At 45.4% G+C, this 23,050-nt stretch overlaps 2 protein-coding genes across 3 annotated transcripts; one reads left to right on the plus strand and one right to left on the minus strand.

Annotated features, from left to right (window-relative positions):
- The first annotated feature begins 96 nt into the window (after nucleotides 1-96).
- Nucleotides 97-11,651, plus strand: notchl (notch receptor, like). Its single transcript, XM_056444209.1, has 11 exons — nucleotides 97-344; nucleotides 1,805-1,949; nucleotides 2,968-3,303; nucleotides 4,544-4,764; nucleotides 5,960-6,296; nucleotides 7,042-7,220; nucleotides 7,375-7,436; nucleotides 7,522-7,645; nucleotides 8,580-8,677; nucleotides 9,384-9,715; nucleotides 10,419-11,651. Exons 1-11 carry the CDS (start codon nucleotides 293-295, stop codon nucleotides 10,900-10,902), a joined length of 2,370 nt encoding a protein of 789 aa, XP_056300184.1. The 5' UTR covers nucleotides 97-292; the 3' UTR covers nucleotides 10,903-11,651.
- A 1,228-nt stretch (nucleotides 11,652-12,879) lies between these two features.
- On the minus strand, nucleotides 12,880-14,171 carry LOC130212922 (transcription factor HES-7-like). Of its 2 annotated transcripts, XM_056444227.1 has the most exons (3): nucleotides 14,093-14,171; nucleotides 13,840-13,926; nucleotides 12,880-13,739 (listed from the first exon to the last, which is right to left on the minus strand). In XM_056444227.1, exons 1-3 carry the CDS (start codon nucleotides 14,135-14,137, stop codon nucleotides 13,053-13,055), a joined length of 819 nt encoding a protein of 272 aa, XP_056300202.1. In that variant the 5' UTR covers nucleotides 14,138-14,171; the 3' UTR covers nucleotides 12,880-13,052. The 2 variants fall into 2 exon arrangements, with proteins under 2 accessions (XP_056300202.1, XP_056300201.1); XM_056444226.1 differs by having other exon boundaries at nucleotides 13,840-14,168.
- Nucleotides 14,172-23,050: the final 8,879 nt, after the last annotated feature.

Raw genomic sequence — 23,050 nt, forward strand, 5'->3', positions numbered from 1 at the left:
GCCCTCCTATTCTTCTCCACACAGTGGCAGGAAGTTGTCCAGATTTCCGCAGGGCCTCTGAAAAAAAGAAAGAAAAAAGAAGAGCGAGTGAGCTCAGTGGGCTGGCTGCTGGCGGCGGGAGTTGGAAGGTGTTGGTGGCGGCGATGGGATAGGGCAACCTTTGTTCAAACTTTAAGAGAGGAGCAGCAGGACGACAGGCAGAGCTCCAGGTGTGTGTCAAACACTCAGAGACAGAACATCTGGACCGGGCGGCTGATTCCTCCGGGCCGGAGAAGAGGAGTCGGACCTGGAGATGTCGGCCCTGAGGACGCTGGTGCTGCTCGGGCTGAGCTGGACGTGTCGCGGTGAGTCCACACGCACCGATGTTTAACACGGGGTACCTGAACGCCACATGGGACTGCATCCCGAGGCTGCTTTAAAGGAAGGACGTGTAGTTTTAAGCCAATGTGGTTGAGAATATCCTATTGTAAGTCATTCTATCTATGGATGTAACTGTTTGTAGTATCCTGGACTACGGGAAAAAGTATTTTATTATTATTATTATATTCCAATGTGTATTCCTCCTGCACCTGGAAACATGTGATTGCTGATCAAGCTAAACAAAAGATTGTAACGCCTTAACGCGTCTAATTTCAGCTCTATTGTTCATGCATGTTTTTCTTCTTCTTCTCTGCTGTATTCGCGGTCCCGCTTACACACCTGCCAAGTCCATTGTCCCGCTCCATCGCATTCCTCTCGCCACGGCGGCGACCTCCGACCTTTCATCGAGTCCCGGCCCAACTCCCATTTCCTGTCGCTATTCGCTTCTGCTGGACACTTCCTGTTTATGTCGGGCCCACCGTTTCCTGCTTCCCTTTTAACGCCCCCCCCGCCCCCCGTATATATCGGGGCCTGCCTTTTCATGGCGTGACCTGAATTGTTATGAGTAGCTGCTGTAGCGCTCGGGGACAATGGGGCGGTGTTGAGTGTGAAGCGGCTGCGAGAGCCAATGAAACGAGTCGCTCAATTTATTTTTGCTAACTTGTGCAAACGAACGTGAAAAAGGAAGAAATGCTCGCCCGTTAAAAGAAGAATATTGAGACCAGCGTCAGAAATAGAAACTGCCCCTAAGAAATATAATGTGGCCCCTGATGTCACTAGGAGAGGGGCAAAATAATCGCCCCAGAATTTCCGTTTATTAATACAAATTAAAAAAACTTCAATAAATATAATTTTGAATTATAAAAAAAAAATAGAATTGTTAATTATTTATTTTTTTAAGTATAACAATATATAACTACAAAGAAATAAGAATACAAATGAATATGATTGTCTGATTGTGTTTGTTTTTTGTCAAAGAAATCTAAGAAAACACGTTGAATCTGTAAAAAAATTATAAAAATTTATAATGGTTAATAGTCATTTAAAAATGTTATAATAAATAACCACAAAGAAATAAGAATACAATTTAATATGATTGTCTGATTTATGTTTTTTTAAACACTTTGAATTGTAGACTACTGCCAAATAGTCTTATTATTGCCTAATCGTCTTATTATTGCCTAATGTGTCTTATTATTGACATTTTTATGACGATTGATCATATACTATAAGCCTAAATAAGTATATCTATTATTTTTTAACGAAGATTAAATGTTATTTCACAAGTTTCAAAAAGTGCCCCAATTTATTTTCAAATGCTCCTGGATTTCAGTCAGTGGTGGAAAAAATGCCCCCTAATAAAGATGTAAATTAGAAATGTCCCACCCTGCTTGTGACCCTCCTTTGACCTTTGTATTTTTTGTACCTGTGCTTGTCCCCACAGCGGCGTCTAGTGACCCGTGGGGTCAGTGTCCCGTCAACAGAAAGTGTAAAGACAAGTTTGGAAACGGGTCATGTGACCGAGAGTGTCTGGAGCCCGAGTGCCTCAGGGACGCCTTCGACTGCCTGAAGGACCGGGGCCACTGCAAGTAAAAACACGTTGGGTTCCTTCTCCGTCGTCATAGTAACAAAGCAAACTCTCCCGTGAATTAAAACATTTAGTCATTCTTCTTTTTCCTTTCTTTGGTTTATATGAAAAGGGACAGTGCACATGAATAAAAAAGATATTAGCCTCTGTAGTCCCGAGAGGCATGATGTCATAGAAACAAACCTAAAAACATAAGATATTCGTACAATATATAACTTTCATTCATTTCGTAGACTTTTTAATTGTTGTATGCTGGTTTTTGGGGTTGAGGGATGTTTTTATTTTAATGCCGGACAGACTCAGCCTCATGCTGATTATTATTATCATTAACCAGTCACTTGTGCAAAAAAAGAGAATTAAGTAGTGAAATGCGTGTGATTGTACTTTAATAGTGAGGTGCAGGCGACATAATAATGTAAGTCCATAAATAAAAACAAACATAAATCAAGCTGCCACTGGCGCTCTATGAGTTTGTGGTTCATCATGTCCTCTCAGGATTCAGTTATTCAGATTATTTATTGAACTAAAACAAAACAAACAAACAAAAGAACAATGGAACTCCTAACACTGATAACAAAAGAAAGAAACATCAGCCTACCCAGGTGCATGCTGGTCCTGAACCTGCATGTAACCCAAGTGTTAATGAACAATCAACAACAATGAATTAAACTAAACTAAAAACAACAACAAGAAGATATTCTAATGTATCAAAACATCTTGAATAAACAAACAACCTGAATAATTAAACAACCTGAATAATTAAACAATACTAATGTCAATGAAATAACGAAACACTCATTTAAAAAACATCTCCAACCGTGTTTATACATGTACAATAAAACAAGTGTGTTCTCTCTTATTGTGTCTCTTATTCTCTCTTCTTCTCTCTTTTTCTTTCTCTTCTTCTCTCTCTTCTCCTCTCTCTTCTTCTCTATCTTATTCTCTCTCCTTCTGTCTCTTCTTCTCTCTCTTTTTCTGTCTCTTCTTCTCTCTCTCTTCTTCTCTCTCCTTCCTCTCAGCCCGGGCCACATCCAGTACTGCCGCGACCACTACGCCAACAACCACTGCGAGCAGGGCTGCGACAGCGCCCCCTGCGGGTGGGACGGCAGCGACTGCTTCACGCGCCAGAGCCGCGCGTGGGCCCGAGGCACGCTGCTGCTGCACGCGCGCCTCCCGCCGCCCCGCGGGGGGGCCTCCTCCAACAGCTCGCTGCTGTGGGCGCTCAGCATCCTCCTCCGGTCGCCGCTCGCGCTGCGCGGGGCCGCGCCGCTCGCCGCCGACAGGAACGTGTTCGACCTCGACCCGCAGCAGCTCGCCAGCCTGCTGGCTCAAGGGTCCGCGGCAGACTCCGACGGGTGAGGTGGAGAACCGGGGAGGAACCGACACGAGAGTTGAGACTCTCCCTCTGGCTCTCCCTTCACCCCTCTCTCCCTCACTCTCTGTCTCTCTCTCTCTCCCTTCCCCCCTCTCTCCCTCACTCTCTCTCTCTCTCTCTCTCTCTCCCTCACTCTCTGTCTCTCTCTCTCTCTCTCTCTCTCCCTTCCCCCCTCTCTCCCTCACTCTGTCTCTCCCCCTCTCTCTCGCTCTCTCCCTTTCTCCCTCACTCTCTGTCTCTCTCTCTCACACACTCTCGCTCTCTCCCTTTCTCCCTCACTCTGTCTCTCTCTCTCACACACTCTCGCTCTCTCCCTTTCTCCCTGTCTCTCTCTCACTCTCTCCCTCACTCTCTCTGTCTCCTTCTCTCCCTTTCTCCCTCACGCTCTCTCCCTCTCTCTCCCTCCCCCTCTCTCTCGCTCTCTCCCTTTCTCCCTCACTCTGTCTCTTTCTCCCTTTCTCCCTCACTCACTCTCTCCCTTTCTCCATCCCGCACTCTCTCTCTCTCCCTTTCTCCCTCACTCTCTCTCCCTCTCTGTCTCCTTCTCTCTCCCTTTCTCCCTCACTCTCTCTCTCCCTCTCTGTCTCCTTCTCCCTCTCTGTCCCTCTCTCCGTCTCAACCCCCCTCTCTCTCCCTTTCTCCCTCTCTCTCTCTCTCCCTCTCTGTCTCCTTCTCTCTCTCTCTCTCTGTCCCTCTCTCTCGCTCTCTCCCTTTCTCCCTCACTCTCTCTCTCCTTCTCTCTCCCTCTCTGTCTCCTTCTCTCTCTCTTTGTCCCTCTCTCTCTCCCTCTCTCTCCCTCTCTCCCTCTCTCTCCCTCTCTCCCTCTCTCCCTCTCTCTCCTCTCTCCCTTCTCTCCCTCTCTCTCTCCTCTCTCTCCTCTCCCTCTCCTCTCTCCCTCTCTCTCTCTCCTCTCTCCCTCTCCCTCTCCTCTCTCCCTCTCTCTCTCCCTCTCTCTCTCTCTCTCTCCTTCTCCCTCCTTCTCTCTCTCTCTCCTTCTCTCTCTCCTTCTCCCTCTCTCTACCTCTCTCTCTCTCTCTCCTCTCCGTCTCTCCCCCTCCTGTATGCTTTTGTGTTCTCATTGTTAGTTTAAATACAACATGTTCTCACTTTTTCATGTTACACACCGAGATTTCACAAAGTGTGTTCGTGGTCATGTGGTTTAAAGTCCTGGACACCCGTTGGTCAACATGTCCTCTACGGTTTCCTCTCCTCTCTCCTAGCTCCCTCCTGTTCCTCCAGGTGGACAACCGGCCGTGCTCCCGCCTGCCCTCCACCTGTTTCCCTCACGCCACCGAGGCGGCGAGCTTCCTGCGGGCCGCCATGCGGCTGAGGCCCGCCTCCTTCCCCAACCTGCCGGAGCTGAAGGCCGTCGTCGGCATCAGGGGCGTCAGGGAGGAGCTAGGAGGCAGGGAGGAGGAAACGGGGGAGGAGGAAGTCAAAGGTATGGGCTCACAGGTCCTGTCTGACACACACACATACATACACACACACACACACACACAGGCACACACACACACACAGGCACACACACAGGCACACACACACACACACAGGCACACACACACACACACAGGCACACACACACACACACACACACACACACACACACACAGGCCCACACGTGGGTTACGAGACAGTAGCCTCTGGATCTCTCTCTCGCTCTCCCTCTCCCTCGCTTCCTCTCTCCTCTCCCTTGCTCCTCGCTCTCTCTCTCCTCTCCCTCTCTCTCCTCTCCTCCTCTCTCCTCTCCCCTCCTCTCCTCTCCCCTCTCTCCCCTCTCTCTCCTCTCTCCTCTCTCCTCTCCTCCTCCTCTCCTCTCCCTCTAACTTCCCTCTCTCTCTCTCTCCCTTTCTCCTCTCCCTCTAACCTCCCTCTCTCTCTCCTCTCTCGCTCTCTCTCTCCCTGTCTCCTCTCCCTCTAACTTCCCTCTCTCTCTCTCTCCCTTTCTCCTCTCCCTCTAACCTCACTCTCTCTCTCTCTCTCTCTCTCTCCTCTCCCTCTAACCTCCCTCTCTCTCTCCCTTTCTCCTCTCCCTCTAACCTCACTCTCTCTCTCCTCTCTCGCTCTCTCTCTGTCTCCTCTCCCTCTAACTTCCCTCTCTCTCTCTCTCTCCCTTTCTCCTCTCCCTCTAACCTCTCTCTCTCTCCTCTCTCGCTCTCTCTCTCCCTCTCTCCTCCCTCTAACTTCCCTTTCTCCTCTCCCTCGAACCTCGCTCTCTCCCTCTCTCCTCCCTCTAACTTCCCTTTCTCCTCTCCCTCTAACCTCCCTCTCTCTCTCCCTCTCCTCTCCTCTCCCTTTCTCCTCTCCCTCTAACCTCCCTCTCTCTCTCTCTCCTCTCTCTCTCTCTCTATCTCCTCTAACCTCCCTCTCCCTCCCTCTGTCCTCCCTCTCCTCTCCCTCTAACCTCCCTCTCTCCTCCCTCTAACTTCCCTTTCTCCTCTCCCTCTAACCTCGCTCTCTCCCCTCTCCTCTCCCTCTCTCCTCTCTCTCTTTCCCTCTCCCTCTCTTTCTTTTGTCTGCCTAAATCACAAACTCATGGAGCGTCAGTGTGATTTATGTTTTATTTTTAATTTATTGGCCACTACACATTTATTATGTTGGAGGCGGAGCTTAAAAAGAATCCCCTCCTCTCCCAGAGCCGACCCCGGCGTGGCTCTGGGCCGTGGTCGCCGTGGCGATCGGCCTGCTGCTGGCGCTGGCTCTGGTGGCGTTCCTGGTGGCGAGGAGGGTGAGGCGGCGGCGGCGGGCGCTGCAGAGGGAAGGCGGCGGCGGCGGCTACCGGGTGAGACACCGGGCCGCGGACAACGACCCCCGGTCCAAAGCGGCCTCGGCGCCGCACGCAGCCAATCAGGAGCCCCGGGTCAGATCCAACAGAGAGAAGGAGAAGCTCAGCCTGAGGAAGAAGAAGAAGGCGAAGGAGGCGGAGAAGAAGAGAAGGAGGGAACCGCTGGGGGAGGACGCCATGCGCATGAGGTGAGACGGGAGAGGGGATGTGTTGGAGGAGGCTGGAGGGGCGTTGCCATGGAGACGAATAGGAAACAAGTGGGATGGATATGTTTCACTTATCTGCACATACAATATATATATATATATACATATATTTATATACACTCTCTCTCTCCTCTCCTCCCTCTCTTCTCTCTCTCTTCTTTTCCTCCCGCTCTCCCTTTCCCTCACTCCCTCTTTCTCCTCCCCTCTCTCTCCTCTCCCTCCCTCTCTCTCTCTCTCTCCATCTTACCTCCCTCCCTCTCTCTCCTCTCTCCACCCGCTCTCCCTCTCCTCCCGCTCTTTCTCTCCTTCACTCCCCTCTCTCCTCTCCTCCCTCCTCTCTCTTCTCTCTCTCTCTCCTCTCTCCTGCTGCTCTCCCTTTCCCTCACTCCCTCTTTCTCCTCCTCTCCTCCCTCTCCCTCCATCTTACCTCCCTCCCTCTCTCCACCCGCTCTTCCTCTCTCCTCCCGCTCTTTCTCTCCTTCACTCCCCTCTCTCCTCTCCTCCCTCCCTCTTTCTCCTCTTCCTTTCTCCACCCTCTCCCTCTACCGTATCTATACATAAGATCTACTTTCATCTGTATTTGTAAAATGTGTACAGTATTGTTGTGTTTGGGTTTTGATGAATGGAATAAATAATAATAATAATAATAATAATAGAATGGAAATACCCCAAATAAAAAAAGACCTGACCACATGGACCTTGATTGCGTAACTCTCCGTTGCTCCAGGCCTCAGAAGAGGGAGCAGGACATCGGGAGCGACACCGACTTCACCCAGAGCTCGATGGAGGACGTCAACGCCATGTGCTCCAGACGCCCGGAGGAGCCCTCCATCTGCGACCACAGGGGCCCGGAGCAGAAGCAGTGCCGGGCCGGCGCCGCGCAGAACCCCCGCCGGCCCGCTCAGCGTGAGCCTCCACCTCCATTCACTCACTCAGAAGCTTTAAAGCACTTCTGTTACCCTTTGTCTGTTTGTCATTTGAAGAAGTCGCCTTGGTCCTTTTCCCTTTCCAGCATTTTATCAACGCTGATCCATCTGAAATGTGTTTTATTCTCCCTCAGCGCCCCCTAGAGGATGGGAGAGGAACGCCATCCCTCCTCCTCTGCTCAGTCCTCCTCAGCAGGTCGGTCTCTTCTCCTCATGTCCTCCACACTGTTTCACACACGTCTGTTCCTCGTGTTCATCGCGGCTTCCTTTTGCGCCGGCAGTCGGCCGAGTGGTGCGGCCCGGACGGCTCCGTGGTTCTGATCCGAGCGGTGCGCAGCGGGCTGGACCGGGTGGTGTTGGAGCTGCTGCGAGCGGGAGTACCGGTCAACAACACGGACCATACCGGTAACGCATCGGCGTCACACTCGTTTCACTTTATTGTTGTTGCAGAATACACAGCCGTAACTAAAGTAAACGATTCATCCTGAAACCGGGAACATAAATATCTGGACCACATTTAATTTGAAGGCATTTCACAAACAAAGAAAGAAAGAAAAATGTCCACCTGCTGGTGGCGCACGGTATTACCGAGGTTAGTACGCTTTAACTTCTGGTGGCCATGAATCTACATTTTTTTAATTCTCATATTCAAGATAGAAAGTTTCCGTCTGGCCCGAGCCGCCGCTTGCTTGTCTAATAAACGTTCCCGTCTTGAAAGTTCCCGTCTTTAAAAAGTTCCCGTCTTGAACATAACCGTCCTAAATTCCCGTCTTAAACGTTGCAGTCTTAGACGTTCCCATCTAAAAAGTTCCCGTCTTAAAAGTTCCAGTCTTAAAATTCCCCATCAAACGTTCCCATCTTAAACGTTCCCGTCTTAACGTTCCCGTCCGTTTGCGATGACGGGGTTAAAGTTCAACATTCTGGAGCGTGTCATTATTTTCTGTCTCCTGATGGTGTAACTTACCCCCGTCTCTCTCACGCCCTCTTTTTGTGTCCCTCCTCTCCCGCCCTGTGCTCACGTGTCCTGTGCTTCTTCTTCCTCCTCCTCCTCCTCCTCCTCCTCCAGCTCCCCTGCTGCCGTCCTCTGACTCTGATCAAAGTTAACGTGCGGTCGGGCTCAAACTCGGGTCGATGCTCACGTTAACTTTGACGCTCGTCTCTCTTCTCGCTTTCGCCGTCTCTCTTTCTCTCTTCAACTGAAACCATCCCTCCATCCCTCCATCCTCCCTCTCTCCACCATCTTGGGCTCGACTCTGTTGTGTAATGGTTGTTCGTTGGCTGACTTACTGCCTCCCTTCTTCCCCCTTGCCTCCCCCTCCACTCACACCGCCTCTCTCAGGGAGGTCCGCCCTGCACTGGGCATGCTCAGTGAACCACCTGACCCTCACCAGGACCCTGATCCGCTACGGGGCGGCGGTGGACCTGCAGGACAACAAGGTGGGTTCTGCCTGAGGGGCGAAGAACCCAGATCCGGGGTTCACGCTCTGCATTAACGGCCTCCAGAACAGGGTTCTTTAAGGCACCGTTTATGGTTACTCGAAGAAACTTTCAAACCAGGGTTCTTTAAAGAACCTATAAAGTTGTCTCAAAGAACCTTAAAAATGGTTCTTTAAGGCACCATTTCTGGTTCCTAAAAGAACCTTTCAAACCAAGGTTCTTTAAAGAACCATTTCCTTCAAGAGTTCTTTAAAGAAAGTATAAAGGAGTCGAAAAGAACCTTCAAAAATGGTTCTTTAAGGCACCATTTATGGTTACTCGAAGAACCTTTCAAACCAGGGTTCTTTAAAAAAACATTTCCTTAAAGAGTTCTTCAAAGAACCTTTCAAACCAGGGATCTTTAAAGAACCTATAAAGGTATCTCAAAGAACCTTAAAAATGGTTCTTTAAGGCACCATTTCTGGTTCCTAACAGAACCTTTCAAACCAGGGTTCTTTAAAAAAACATTTCCTGAAATAGTTCTTCAAAGAACCTTTCAAACCAGGGTTCTTTAGAGAACCATTTCCTTAAAGAGTTCGTCAAAGACCCTATAACGGTTCCTCAAATGAAACAACGGTTCTTCAGGAGGTGACCGTTCTTCGTGGAACCACAAAACCTTTTAAAGAACCATTTAAGAACCATTATTTAAATTTTTTTCTGTGTGCAGGGCGAGACGGCGCTCTTCCTCTCCGCCCTCCACGGTTGCTACGATACGGCCAGACTCCTCCTCCTCCACGGGGGCAACCTGGAGCTGCACGATCGCAGAGGGCGCTGTCCGAGCGACGCGGCCCGCGAGGGCGCCCACCACCAGGTCCTGGAGCTGCTGCTGGCTCACCAGGTCCAGCGCGGACCGGTTCCCGCGGACGCCGCCGGTGACGTGCTGTGGGAGGATCGCGCGCTGACGTACTCGACGTGGGCGGGATCGCAAGGGATGCCCGGCAGAAGCGCCTCCTTCTCCGGGATCATAGGGCATCGAGATATGACCCCGCCTCCGCAAAAGTAAGGGTCAAGCAAGATGGCGTCCACGTCTCGGTGTCTGCCTCCTGACCATGTGGCACTTAGTGCACATTTAGTTTTGATGTAACTTTGTGTGAAAATTCAATGAAAGGGTGATCGTGCAGTTCTCCGTAAATACATGGCGGTGCATTCAAAGCCTCTCTTACACGAGCGTTCAAAAGTATGCGGTCACCGAGCGAATTTTGTGTTTTCCGTGAAGAATCACACTTTTATTTATCAAATTAATTCAACATGAATATAAAATCTAGTCAAAACGTTGACGAGGTTATAAATAATGATTTTTATAGCAAATATTAATGTAGTTCTTCTTGTGGCTCAAAGGAAGGCCAGTTTTATAGCTTCTCTCACCAGCATAACTGTTTTCAGCTGCGCTCACATAAAAAGGGTTTTCAAGGGTTTTCTACCCCTCCGTTCGTCTTCTAAGGCGATAACACAATGTACCATTAGAACACTGGAGATGGGCCTCTACACACCTCTGGAGAGACTTCACTAAACACCAGAGAATAGTCATCTACACATTAACTATGTAGAGTGTTTATGATTCATTTAATGTTATCTTCATTGATAAAAACAGCTTTACTTTGAAAAATAAGGACATTTCTACCTGACTCCAAACTTTCAGGCTAATTCCTGCATGTGTTGCTGTGTTCAGTCTAATGTCGTGATGACCTTCTTGTCTTGCCAGCGATTGGTCGATAGGCCGAGTGCAGTACCCGTCTCCTCAGAACTGGCGACCGCAGCTCAACCAATCGGCAACGGCGCTGGTCCCGCCGAGAGTCATGGGCCGCTCCCCTCGGCCAATCGGCACCTTGCAGGAGGTGACCTCGGAGGACGAGGATCGCGATCGGCACCAGGAAGTGCTCAGAGCCGCGACGCCTCACTTCCTGTCGCCGCAGCCCGCCCCTCGGCAGCGTTCCTTTTCCTGCACCCAGCATGCATTGCAGCGCCGCTCCAACGGCCACCAGCCGGAGCCCAATTACGTCATCGTGACGGACAGAACGGCCAACGAGCCCGCGGTGGTGGTTTCGCCTCCCGCCCACGCGGAGCGCCCGCCGCTCGCCAGCGGCGACCATCCCGGTCGGGCGGAGCACGCAGCGGCGACTTCAGAGCATAAATCCAGGGGTCAGAGGTCAAACAACACAACTGACTCCACACAAACAGCCTTGTAGGGAGAACCAGGCGTCGGCTGGCCTTCCATTCGGCCCAAAAGAAGAACATGTGGAGATGGATGAAGAGATATAGAGATATTAATTATTATTCGAGAAGCATTTGACAGTTGATTGTTAGATTTATTTGTTCCAAATTAAAAACCCAGCAAGCCCCTCCCCAGTTTTCACTCAGCCTTGCCTAAATTATTCATATTAATATTATTATTGCATTTGAATGTCCCTGTTACACATAAAGCAACATCTGAAACTGCAACATCTATATGAATCTTGTTATTAGATATTTTATTATGTTCACATTGTCTTGACGTCGTTTGTACTCTGATTGTTCCGTGAATATTCAAAGATAAATTATTTTTTTAAAAGGAAATGTGCGTGTGGCTGCACGAAGGTGTCAGAAATCTGCTGAGTCATGCAATAAAGAGACGTTTCTTGCTAATAATAGTCAGCGTAAGTGTCACTGTGCAAAAACAATGTTCAATGAACACAAATACCTCAAAACCATGACAAATGAAATGGGCTTTAAGGTTAAGAAAATGTTGAAAAATGCAGCCCAAAGGTCACATTGAGGGTCTTAATCAATACATTAATACACTACACATATATAACATGTATTAGAAATGATGGAAATAATCCTGTCTATGTTTCCACTCACCCAATACACCAAATACATTAAACATATATTATAAATTATGAAAATAATGCTGTATATGTTTTCCCAATCACAGAATTAAACTTTAAAATACACATATTCTAGAGGGCCTGTTTATTGCCTGACATGTTTATGTTTGGAAACGTTATTATAAAATGTAAATGAAATCTTATTTATTCGAACATGTTATAATATTAATATAACATGTTATCAAGACGGAACAAGAGGCAACCGGACAACAGAGTTGTGACTTACACGAATTGATGGCGTTAAATTATGCAAAGCTGCAGGCTCGTGCCCGAGTCACACCTGCACACGCATGTGCAGATCAAGAGGCTGTCAGGATTTAGCGTAATTGGCACCTTAGAATCAAACGCGCCACAACAACACAGTTTATATATGGAGACATTACAAAATAAAAAAATAACCTTTCCAAAAAGGAAATGAATCACCAGCAACGCCATCATTCTTTTGTAATGGCACTGCTCCCCAAGTGGCTCCATGGACGCACTGCTCCAAACGCTGACCGTGGGGTACATGCAGAGGTGAACGTTCATGTTAAACCTCTATATATATATTTTAAATGCCTGGCTCGAGCAGGCTGGGTCACGTGTCCTCAGATAAAGAGACGCCAACTGCTCAGCTCGTTCGTTCCCGTGGGAAAAGAGGAAACTGTGCTGCGTTTTACAGCTTTATGACCTGTTAAAACGGATACATCACTGGAGAGGGGAGTGTGTGTGTGTGTGTGTGGGGGGGGGGGGGGGGGGGCGGCACTGAGAGGAGACACTTCCCACGTTCCCACGCGCATTCGCCGACGTTTGAAGTGCAAATGAACTGCAGACCGAGAGGCTCGCTCCATTAAGAAACGTTTTACGCACGCCAAGAAGACATTTTAGGAGGAAATATGCTATACTGACTTTTTTCATAACAGCTGTTTCTCTTCTAATTACATGGGAGGGGGAACTGTTTTTATTTTAAACCAAATTTTTTATTTTTAATCAGAAGAATGTGACATTACGCACGGGATTGGCACCTTTTACGCACCGCTTCCCCTCAAATAAAATGTATTATTTATGTAGTTGCTTTCAAAATGATCACATGTGAAAAGTTTATCATATTAAAAGTCCTAAAGAGATATGAATAGTAGAGGCCTATATATATGTGTGTGTTCGTTATTTTTTCTCAAATTGAAGCTCGTTCCATGTGTGAAACGTCACCACATGGCGCCTCTCACCCTCGCGCCACCACACAAGCCCACACTTATGCATAGTGCTCCTTCAAGACACGTGCCAGCAAACAATCAATGAACGCGTTAGGCCATGGGTTTAGTAATTTTTCCTTTAGTTTATTTGCAAATGACAACAATTAAATAAATTAAGGTGCAAAAAATACTTCACAATATGTGACACGATGACGAACACGAGTCGGCCGGCGAAGGCCGTATATAGCAGCACTTGGTGTGATCACCATAGATTTACAAAATCTACAAATGTATCAGACTTTACAGAAAAGGCATGGAGAGGTCGGAGTTCAACACATTGCACTGAACACGTCCCTGTAGGAAGTCAGATGAACACATGATCTTCTTTTGTGGATTATGAATCGGCATTATAGAGTCATTCAAAAGTTCAGGTTGGGCATCAGGGCCGCGGCCTCCACTACAGGGCCACGGCCTCCACATCGACTGGCCGGCCGCTTGGCTCGGGGCCGCGCTCTGTTTGCCGGCGCGACTCGGCTGGAGGGGGGTCGACGTGCCGGAGCTCTGCGACTCGCCGCGGGTCTGCAGGACGCAGCTCGGCACAGTGGCGAGGGCGGGCGTGCACATCAGCTTGTGCCCGGATCTCTGTATCAGCAGCTGGAGAATAGACCTGGAGGACTTCCCGAGGAGAAGGCAGCCGGAGGAGGAACGAGCTTCGGTTCTCCTCCTTTGGGCTCCGGCGGAATCGGAGTCCGAGGCGCGGGAGAAGCGAGCCGCGAGAGACGCCGCGTCCAGCGCCGCTCCGAGCAACAGGCCTTTCCCCTTGGGCCCCAGGAACTGAGCCGCCGTCTGGAGGCAGGTGGAGAAGCCGTCTTGGAGGTGTTTCTGACCACCACCTCCATCAGCTTCCCCGGGTCTTCTCGAGTTCTGCAGGAAGAGGACCGCGTGCTCGAGGATCTCAGCTTTCTCCACTCTGCGCTGAGACGCTTCCTGTAGGGCGTGAAACGAGGAGTTAACAAACAGCTTCCCACCTCAAAGAGATTCATCTATATGCTCAACGAGTAGACCACTCGAGCTGTGTGGTCTTTACCTGTCTCTCTATCAGAAGAGTTTTCAGGCTCTCCAGGCTGCGGTTCATTCTCTCCCTCCTACGCCTCTCCACCTGGGGTTTGAGACTCTGCGGGACGCAAACGAGGATTAATGAAGGATGCGAGACAAACCACTGAAACATGTTCCACACATGTTCCAGTCTTTTGTCCCATAGCTCTACAGAGTGATGTGCACCAGGCATGACAGACACTTCTAAATAATCTGAAATATCTGCATGGAAGCATAAATGATACCTTTCTCTCGGCCTTGGCGTCCTCTGAATCCTGAAGCAGTTTCATGATCGTATTCCAAGTCCCGGTGGCTGCAGCTCGGCGGGTGTTTCAGTCGAAGCTGAATGTGACATGAGGAACTCTCTCCTGACAGCTTTTATCCCTAAAGTGGGCGTGGCGTTAGGCTCCACCCACACCACCTCCGATCACAGATGTTATATTACTCCAGATTTTGTACTATAATTAAAGACTTAACTTCGGTTTGACCAAGTGGTTTATGTCTTTAAAATAGTCATTATTACAAGAATACACTTAGTTTGGTCTCTTTTCCTTCACATCTGCTGCAGTTTAAAGGTTAAAGTTGGATATGTTAGGCTGTTATTTTTAAAAGCATGTTAATAAAGTTAGACGTGAACTATTCATGTATTTATTCATTCAATTGCCTTATGATATTCCCATTTTCACATGTTCTTAATTGTCGTTTTTTGTCGGACAAAGACTGTGAAGGACGCGCTCGACCCTTAATCTGCGGGCACGTGCAGCCGCCCTGCTGAGTGTCAGTGACACGCGCCCGTGAAAAGGTGTGAGCCGCTCGCGCGTCCAGTTTTACATGTGTGAGGGAAAGCAACACACATCCGCCAAACCAGCGGGACGCTCAGACAAACGACCGAGAGTGACTTCTCGCACCATTCTCATGGACGGCCAAACGAGACACGTCCTCCGGCGACACTGAGCCAACAAAAGGAGTGTGGAGAGCAGAACAGCATTTGAATAAATGCTCTTTCTGGCTCATTGATGATTGAAGTTCTCATAAATATAATAAAAACATCTGCAACAAGGGTGTTTCGGCGTGCGTAAAAGGTTCTTTCACGCACGCATGTCCTTAAACTGTTGTCTCTTTGTGAATAATAGACCAAACAAAGTCAAAAACGCCAGCTCAAACGTACATATATATATATATTGTTTATACAAACAATGTGTGTTTATGGACAAACAATCTGCAAACTCTGCAGATTATAGCACCCAAATGTCGCGCGTAAAAGCACCTTTTACGCGCAGCTCTGCAAAGGTCTGTATAACAACAATGAGATTAAAACCAAAAGGCACATCTCATGATGTGGTTTGGATCAGCAACGCGTGGGAACCCGACAGCCACTTCTCCCTCAAACACTCTTTGTTATGATGTATCAATTCTAACACGTAATAAAGTGTGAACGCAGCTCCCTCGACAATGTTCCCACGAGAAAGAGCTGAAGGAGCTTATCCCACTTCGGTGTGGACACTCTCCATTATTCAGTTACACATATTCAAGTCTGTATGCCAACTCTTCTCGGACCATCTACCTAGAATTCTCTATTAATATTTAAGTTTAAGTTAATATATCTGATGATTTTGTAGTTCTCAAGGACAATCGCGATGCGCGTAAAGTCTATCCTTTTACGCGCGACTCTTCTTGATTAGTATGTATTCTTGATTCTTATCACAAGAACACACACCAACAGTTGGCCATTCGCTGATACGATTATTCCGAGTGTCCCACGTGTGTGTGTGTGTGTGGGAACCACAGAGCCACCTCTCCTCCACGCACACTTTGAAAACGACGTATCGGTTTTAACAGGTAATAAAACGGGAGGATGGAGCCGGTTGCTCCACGTTCCCATGATGAGAAAGAGCTGAGGGTCGCTCTCTCACTCTTACACCTATTCGACATTTGTCTGCATGTTGCCGTTACGTGTGTTTATGTTTATGTATTGCCTTTTGGCCCGGAGGATATGTGTCCACCTGCCTGCGTTAAAACAGATTATCCTGTGTGGCACATTATGATGTCGACTTCTATACATCATAAGCTCAAATACATCGAGGACAGGTCAGCAGAATTAAATCAGAAAAGTCAAGCACGTGTCCTGTGTGTGTTTTTAAATGATGGAGCAACGTAAAAGCAGCAGAGCTGCAGCTCGAGGTGGAGATGTGGTATAGTTTAGTCCAGTCTCCCAGGGGTCAGGGACTACTTCCGGTCACGTGGGGTCACGAGATGGTTGATTGTGAAACAAAGAACAACAAATATAGTTCTGCAACACAAATATATCCCATTTTGACTTTTCTCTGATGTCTCTGTTGTGTGTGGGGGGTGGGGGGGGGGATAATGGACCATATTTGACGTCATATCATAATTTGACTTGTTGGGTCCTGTATCACAAAAATTACGTTCCCCCCCTAAAATTCAATTTGCAGTATACGTTTGACTGAAACGTATTTCTCTCCAGATTACGTTTGTATTTGACGTATTAGAATTACAAATACGTCTCTGATCAACGTATCTTTGCCGTTTGTTATCTCTCTTTTCTACAATGCTGTTATGAATTGTAAAAAGCGTCCTCTAGCCTTATTTATTATTATGTTATATGTTGTTTCGCCTGCGTATTATGACAGCAATAAGTGTTGTAACGGATCATATGAATTGGCGTGAAGACTTACTGCTGGTGACGCTCCTTTATTTTCTTTCTTGAGGTGACAATACATTAATTAAAACTCGTACACTATCACCACCTTAACAGAGTTAGTCACATACGGGTCAAATCAACTATTAAACTTGTTATAAAATGCGCATCTGTCCGTAATCTATACCATAAAGTTCGCATTTTAACCTTAAAAAAAAGTGCGCTTCCTTTTAACCTTTCAAAATAAAAGTCCGATTTATCTGTTAAACGGTAGTAGAATAAAACGTCTATATTTATTCAAACAATACAATATAAAATGCATACATCAAAATCAATAAGGAAAATGCTAAACAGTCAAACAACTCAAAACAATAAACCCTTCATGGGGTTATTTACAGGCGTATTTACTTCTCATCAAACAAAAAGAGCAGGTACCCGGAAAAATCTGGGAAATAATTTGGGAATTGTTAATAAAACATGATTTACCCTTCAACTTCCACTGATATGCATGCGAACTAATACATTGTTTCACACACACACACACACACACACTGACAGAAACACATAGACACTCACATACGTACACACACACACACAGGCCCAACCATGTAGGCTGGCCACATATAGCACTTAGCATCCCTGCTTGGGAAGGGTTTAAAAACCCGGAAAAAACCAAATTCCTTCCTTCAAAGGTTAACAACTCCTCAAATGTTTGTAATATATGAACAATTTCAATTGCATTCTAAACCATTTGGGAGTGGCTACAACCTGGAAAAGAAACCTATAAGCTCTGACATGTTTACCCAATTTGACCCTTTGGACCTGTTTTTGGGGCCCTTAGCTCAGAGCTATCGGTCCAAAACGTTAGGGTATTCATTTTCAGAGGCCCTTCTTTGAATCTGAAAAGAATCCAGATCTTTAAGTTGATTGAAAGTATGCGAGTTAGATGGGGTCAGAGTGTATCTGCACCCTTCCTAGTGACAAATGGTGTCCGGCAAGGTGGAATACTGTCCCCTGCACTGTTTAATCTCTATATGGATGACCTCTCTAAGGAGTTAAAAAAGTGTAAGACAGGATGTATGGTGGGAGAAAGTCTCATTAATCATCTCATCTACGCTGACGACTTGGTGGTCCTGTCACCCTATAGTGCTGGTTTACAGCAATTGCTCAGAGTGTGCTCAAGGTATGGGGTGGACTATGATATCGAGTTCAACTATAAAAAGAGTGTTATCATGATAGCAAAAACCAGGGAGGATCAGAAGCTACATTTTCCTTCATTCTTTTTGAGAGACCAGGAGCTAAATGTGGTTCAAAAATACAGGTATTTGGGTCATATCATCAGGAACGACCTCAGTGATGATGACGATGTGCAGCGGCAGTGTTGCAAACTGTATGCACAAGCCAACATGCTGGCACGTAAATTTCACATGTATACAGAAGATGTTAAAACTGCTCTGTTTGGAGCCTCCTGCACTCCTCTGCCCACCTGTGGTGCAGTTATAGTAAAGGGAAAATGAAAAAGATGCAGGTGGCTTTCAATGATGCCTTCAGGATCCTGCTCAAGCTTCCGAGATGGACAAGTGTAAGTCAGATGTTTGTGAGCCGGAATGTTCCCACTTTTCATGCTGTTTTGAGGAATTTTATGTATAAATTTAAATGTCGACTAAATGTCTCGGAGAATGTAATTATAAAAGCCTTGGCTGACCCAGCACTGAGTGATACCAGGTATTCGTCTGGTTTCTGGAAGCAATGGAACAAATGTTTGTATGTTTTTTAATCCCGAGTGATTTTTTTTTGGCTGCAATGGCTGGACCGGTGTCCTCGTATTGTATTTTATATATTGTTGTTGTATTTGTGTTTGTTGTTTTATGGACCCATGAGTCTGGAATAAAGATATATATATGAAAAATGTACTAAAAGACTGGTTTTAAGGATCGTACAAGGGTTATTGGCATGGTGACAATTTTCTCTTGTGAAGGTTTTGGAGGGGATTCCCCCCACGACCTCAAAGTCTTATATTTAGGTAGATATAATATATTTAATATAAAGCAGTAGGGTTATATCTGAGAGACAATTGGGAGGTCAAGGGTCAGTCTGCAGAGTATGCGTGTGTGTGCATGTGTGTGTGTGGGAGTGTGTGTCTCTGCATGTGTGTGTATGTATGTGAGTGTCTGTATGTGTGTCTGAGTGTGTGTCTGTGTGTGTGTGTGTGTGTCTGTCATTCTGTGTGTGTGTGTGAGTGTGTGTCTGTCTGTGTGTGTGTGCGTGTGTAAGAGTGTGTGTGTGCGTGTGTAAGAGTGTGTGCGTATGAGAGTGTGTGTCTGTGTGTGTGAGTATGTGTGTGTCTCTGCCTGTGTGTGTGTGTACGTATGTGAGTGTCTATGTGTTTCTGTCATTGTGTGTGTGTGTGAAACAATGTATTAGTTTGCATGCATATCAGTGGAAGTTGAAGGGTAAATCATGTTTTATTAACAATTCCCAAATTATTTCCCAGATTTTTCCGGATACCTGCTCTTTTTGTTTGATGAGAAGTAAATACCTGTATTTTTGAACCACATTTAGCTCCTGGTCTCTCAAAAAGAATGAAGGAAAATGTATTTTGCTATCATGATAACACTCTTTTATAGTTGAACTGAGCAATTGCTGTAAACCAGCACTATAGGGTGACAGGACCACCAAGTCGTCAGCGTAGATGAGATGATTAATGAGACTTTCTCCCACCATACATCCTGTCTTACACTTTTTAAACTCCTTAGAGAGGTCATCCATATAGAGATTAAACAGTGCAGGGGACAGTATTCCACCTTGCCGGACACCATTTGTCACTAGGAAGGGTGCAGATACACTCTGACCCCATCTAACTCGCATACTTTCAATCAACTTAAAGATCTGGATTCTTTTCTGATTCAAAGAAGGGCCTCTGAAAATGAATACCCTAACGTTTTGGACCGATAGCTCTGAGCTAAAAAACAGGTCCAAAGGGTCAAATTGGGTAAACATGTCAGAGCTTATAGGTTTCTTTTCCAGGTTGTAGCCACTCCCAAATGGTTTAGAATGCAATTGAAATTGTTCATATATTACAAACATTTGAGGAGTTGTTAACCTTTGAAGGAAGGAATTTGGTTTTTTCCGGGTTTTTAAACCCTTCCCAAGCAGGGATGCTAAGTGCTATATGTGGCCAGCCTACATGGTTGGGCCTGTGTGTGTGTGTGTACGTATGTGAGTGTCTATGTGTTTCTGTCAGTGTGTGTGTGTGTGTGTGTGTGTGTGTGTGAAACAATGTATTAGTTCGCATGCATATCAGTGGAAGTTGAAGGGTAAATCATGTTTTATTAACAATTCCCAAATTATTTCCCAGATTTTTCCGGATACCTGCTCTTTTTGTTTGATGAGAAGTAAACACGCCCTGTAAATAACGCCATGAAGGGTTTATTGTTTTGAGTTGTTTGACTGTTCAGCATTTTCCTTATTGATTTTGATGTATGCATTTTATATTGTATTGTTTGAATAAATATAGACGTTTTATACTACTTCCGCTTAACAGATAAATCAGACTTTTATTTTGAAAGGTTAAAAGGAAGCGCACTTTTTTTTAGGTTAAAATGCGAACTTTATGGTATAGATTACGGACAGATGCGCATTTTATAACAAGTTTAATAGTTGATTTGACCCGTATGGGACTAACTCTGTTAAGGTGGTGATGAGGTGGTGATAGTGGCCGAGTTTTAATTAATGTATTGTCACCTAAAAAAAGAAAATAAAGGAGAGTCACCAGCAGTAAGTCTTCACGCCAATTCATATGATCCGTTACAACACTTATTGCTGTCATAATACGCAGGCGAAACAACATATAACATAATAATAAATAAGACTAGAGGACGCTTTTTACAATTCATAACAGCATTGTAGAAAAGAGAGACAACAAACGGCAAAGATACGTTGATCAGAGACGTATTTGTAATTATAATACGTCAAATACAAACGTAATCTGGAGAGAAATACGTTTCAGTCAAACGTAATTTGGAGAGAAATACGTTTCAGTCAAACGTAACTGCAAATTGTATTTTAGGTCTGGGGGAACGTAATTTTTGTGATACAGGGTTGGTATAAGAAGTCAAGAGAGGAACACAGCGGCACTTACATCTTAAACAAGAGTTATAACCTGATGAAGAAGTACACTCTTTCCCTCTGACAATAAGTGAAGTAAGACTGAATAATAAAAGTATATATACCAAACTACAACAACTAGAATCTAAAATATAGAGGATAACATAATTGCACATTGTATTTGTTCTCCATGTGCTTATTATACATGTTTCTGTTGAATTTAGAGTTTATTTATGACTTGTATAACTTCTAAATTCTTCTTTTTTTTAAGCTGCTGTCTCTTTGTTATTTAAGCTGCTGTCTCTTTGTTATTTAACCCTTTGATGCGCGCGCACGTGCAGCTCCGGCAGCACGCGACCGCCATCATTCAAACATGCATGCGCCGGCTGCAACACGCATAACAACACACTGAATACTTTAAGAAGCCCACATAACAGACTGCAAGTACTTTAGGTATTATAATAATAACTCTTACGTGTGGGCCATGCAGACACATTATAATAATCATCTTCCAGCTGAATTAAATGTCTACCAGGTTGTGTATTACACATTTATAATACAATATATTACGAAAAAATCCAGAATGCAGTAAAGTTTTTACTTAAAAGCGAGTTGTTTTTCCTACATGTCCTACTAAATGTAAAATAACACGTGATACAAATGTCTCAGAGCATTTAAAATGAAATTGCACTCACTTATTTGACGTATAAAAGAACATATATATATATATGGATATACATATATATAATATATATATTATATATACTATATATATACATATATATATAGTATATATAATATATATATATATATATAATATATACACTACCGTTCAAAAGTTTGGGGTCATCCAGACAATTTCGTGTCTTCCATGAAAACTCACTTTTATTTATCAAATGAATTGAAAATTGAATATAAAATATAGTCAAGACATTGACAAGGTTAGAAATAATGATTAATATTTGAAGTATTAATTTTGTTCTTCAAACTTCAAGCTCAAAGGAAGGCCAGTTGTATAGCTTATATCACCAGCATAACTGTTTTCAGCTGTGCTAACATAATTGCACAAGGGTTTTCTAATCAGATATTAGTCTTCTAAGGCGATTAGCAAACACAATGTACCATTAGAACACTGGAGTGATCGTTGATGGAAATGGGCCTCTATACACCTCTGGAGATATTTCATTAGAAACCAGACGTTTCCACCTAGAATAGACATTTACCACATTAACAATGTATAGTAGTGTGTATTTTTGATTAATGTTATCTTTATTGAAAAAACAGTGCTTTTCTTTGAAAAATAAAGACATTTCTAAGTGACCCCAAACTTTTGAACGGTAGTGTATATATATTATATAATATATAATATATATATAATATATATGTGTATATATAATATATATAGTATACATAATATATATGTATATATATATGTATATATATAAGAAACGCCCACACCCTGAGGCTATAGGAGAGATATACGTCACACAGAGTCTATATGTATTAATACATATATTCTATAAGGTGCCTCAAGGCACTCAAGGTGGCCGTACAACACATTAAAACAGTTACAGTTCAGACAACCGGACAATATGTGTGTGTAAAAGAAGAATAACAACCTGTGTGTGTGTGTGTGTGTGTGTGTGTGTGTGTGTGTGTGTGTGTGTGTGTGTGTGTGTGTGTGTGTGTGTGTGTGTCTGTGTGTGTGGGAACCTGGCCGCTCGCAGTCCTCCACACACTTCTCTCTCAAAGACGCGCTAACACTAGCAGGTAATAAAAGTGCTAATGTGCGCGCGGCGCGCGGCCTGTTCCCACGAGACAGACACAAGAGCGGCTCCCACCACGTCACCATGTGGCAGAGGGGAGCTGCAGGTTGTTTACCAAAGTAGTCAAATCAATACATCAATACATGTGACATATTCAAGGCAATATTTAACTGAGCTAGATACATTTTCCCCTTGCATGATTTATAACGTCATGAAGTATAGATAGCACTTCATCTAGTTTGGATTTGTGTCTACATTTAGTAGGAAATGTATAAAAAACAACTCATGTTTAAGTAAAAACTATAAGATAGATAAATAGGTTGATAGATAGATAGATCTGCACTTCAAAGGGCCGCCGCTCAGGAGGTGTGACGACATGTTTGGTTTCCTGTGAATTTACACCGGACACGCGCAGAAAACAAACGTCTGGGGGGGGAGGGGGGGGGCGACGCGGGAGGCCATGAATACTAATTATATGAAAGCAGCACGTGGACATGAGCTGGGAGGGCTCTGGGGGGGTTCCGGGAGCAGTGTGTGTGCAGTGTGTGAGCAGTGTGTGAGCAGTGTGTGTGCAGTGTGTGAGCAGTGTGTGCAGTGTGTGAGCAGTGTGTGAGCAGTGTGTGAGCAGTGTGTGCAGTGTGTGTGAGCAGTGTGTGTGAGCAGTGTGTGAG

This window comes from Pseudoliparis swirei, chromosome 22 (genome assembly GCF_029220125.1).
Source record: "Pseudoliparis swirei isolate HS2019 ecotype Mariana Trench chromosome 22, NWPU_hadal_v1, whole genome shotgun sequence".
Lineage (NCBI taxonomy): Eukaryota > Metazoa > Chordata > Actinopteri > Perciformes > Liparidae > Pseudoliparis > Pseudoliparis swirei.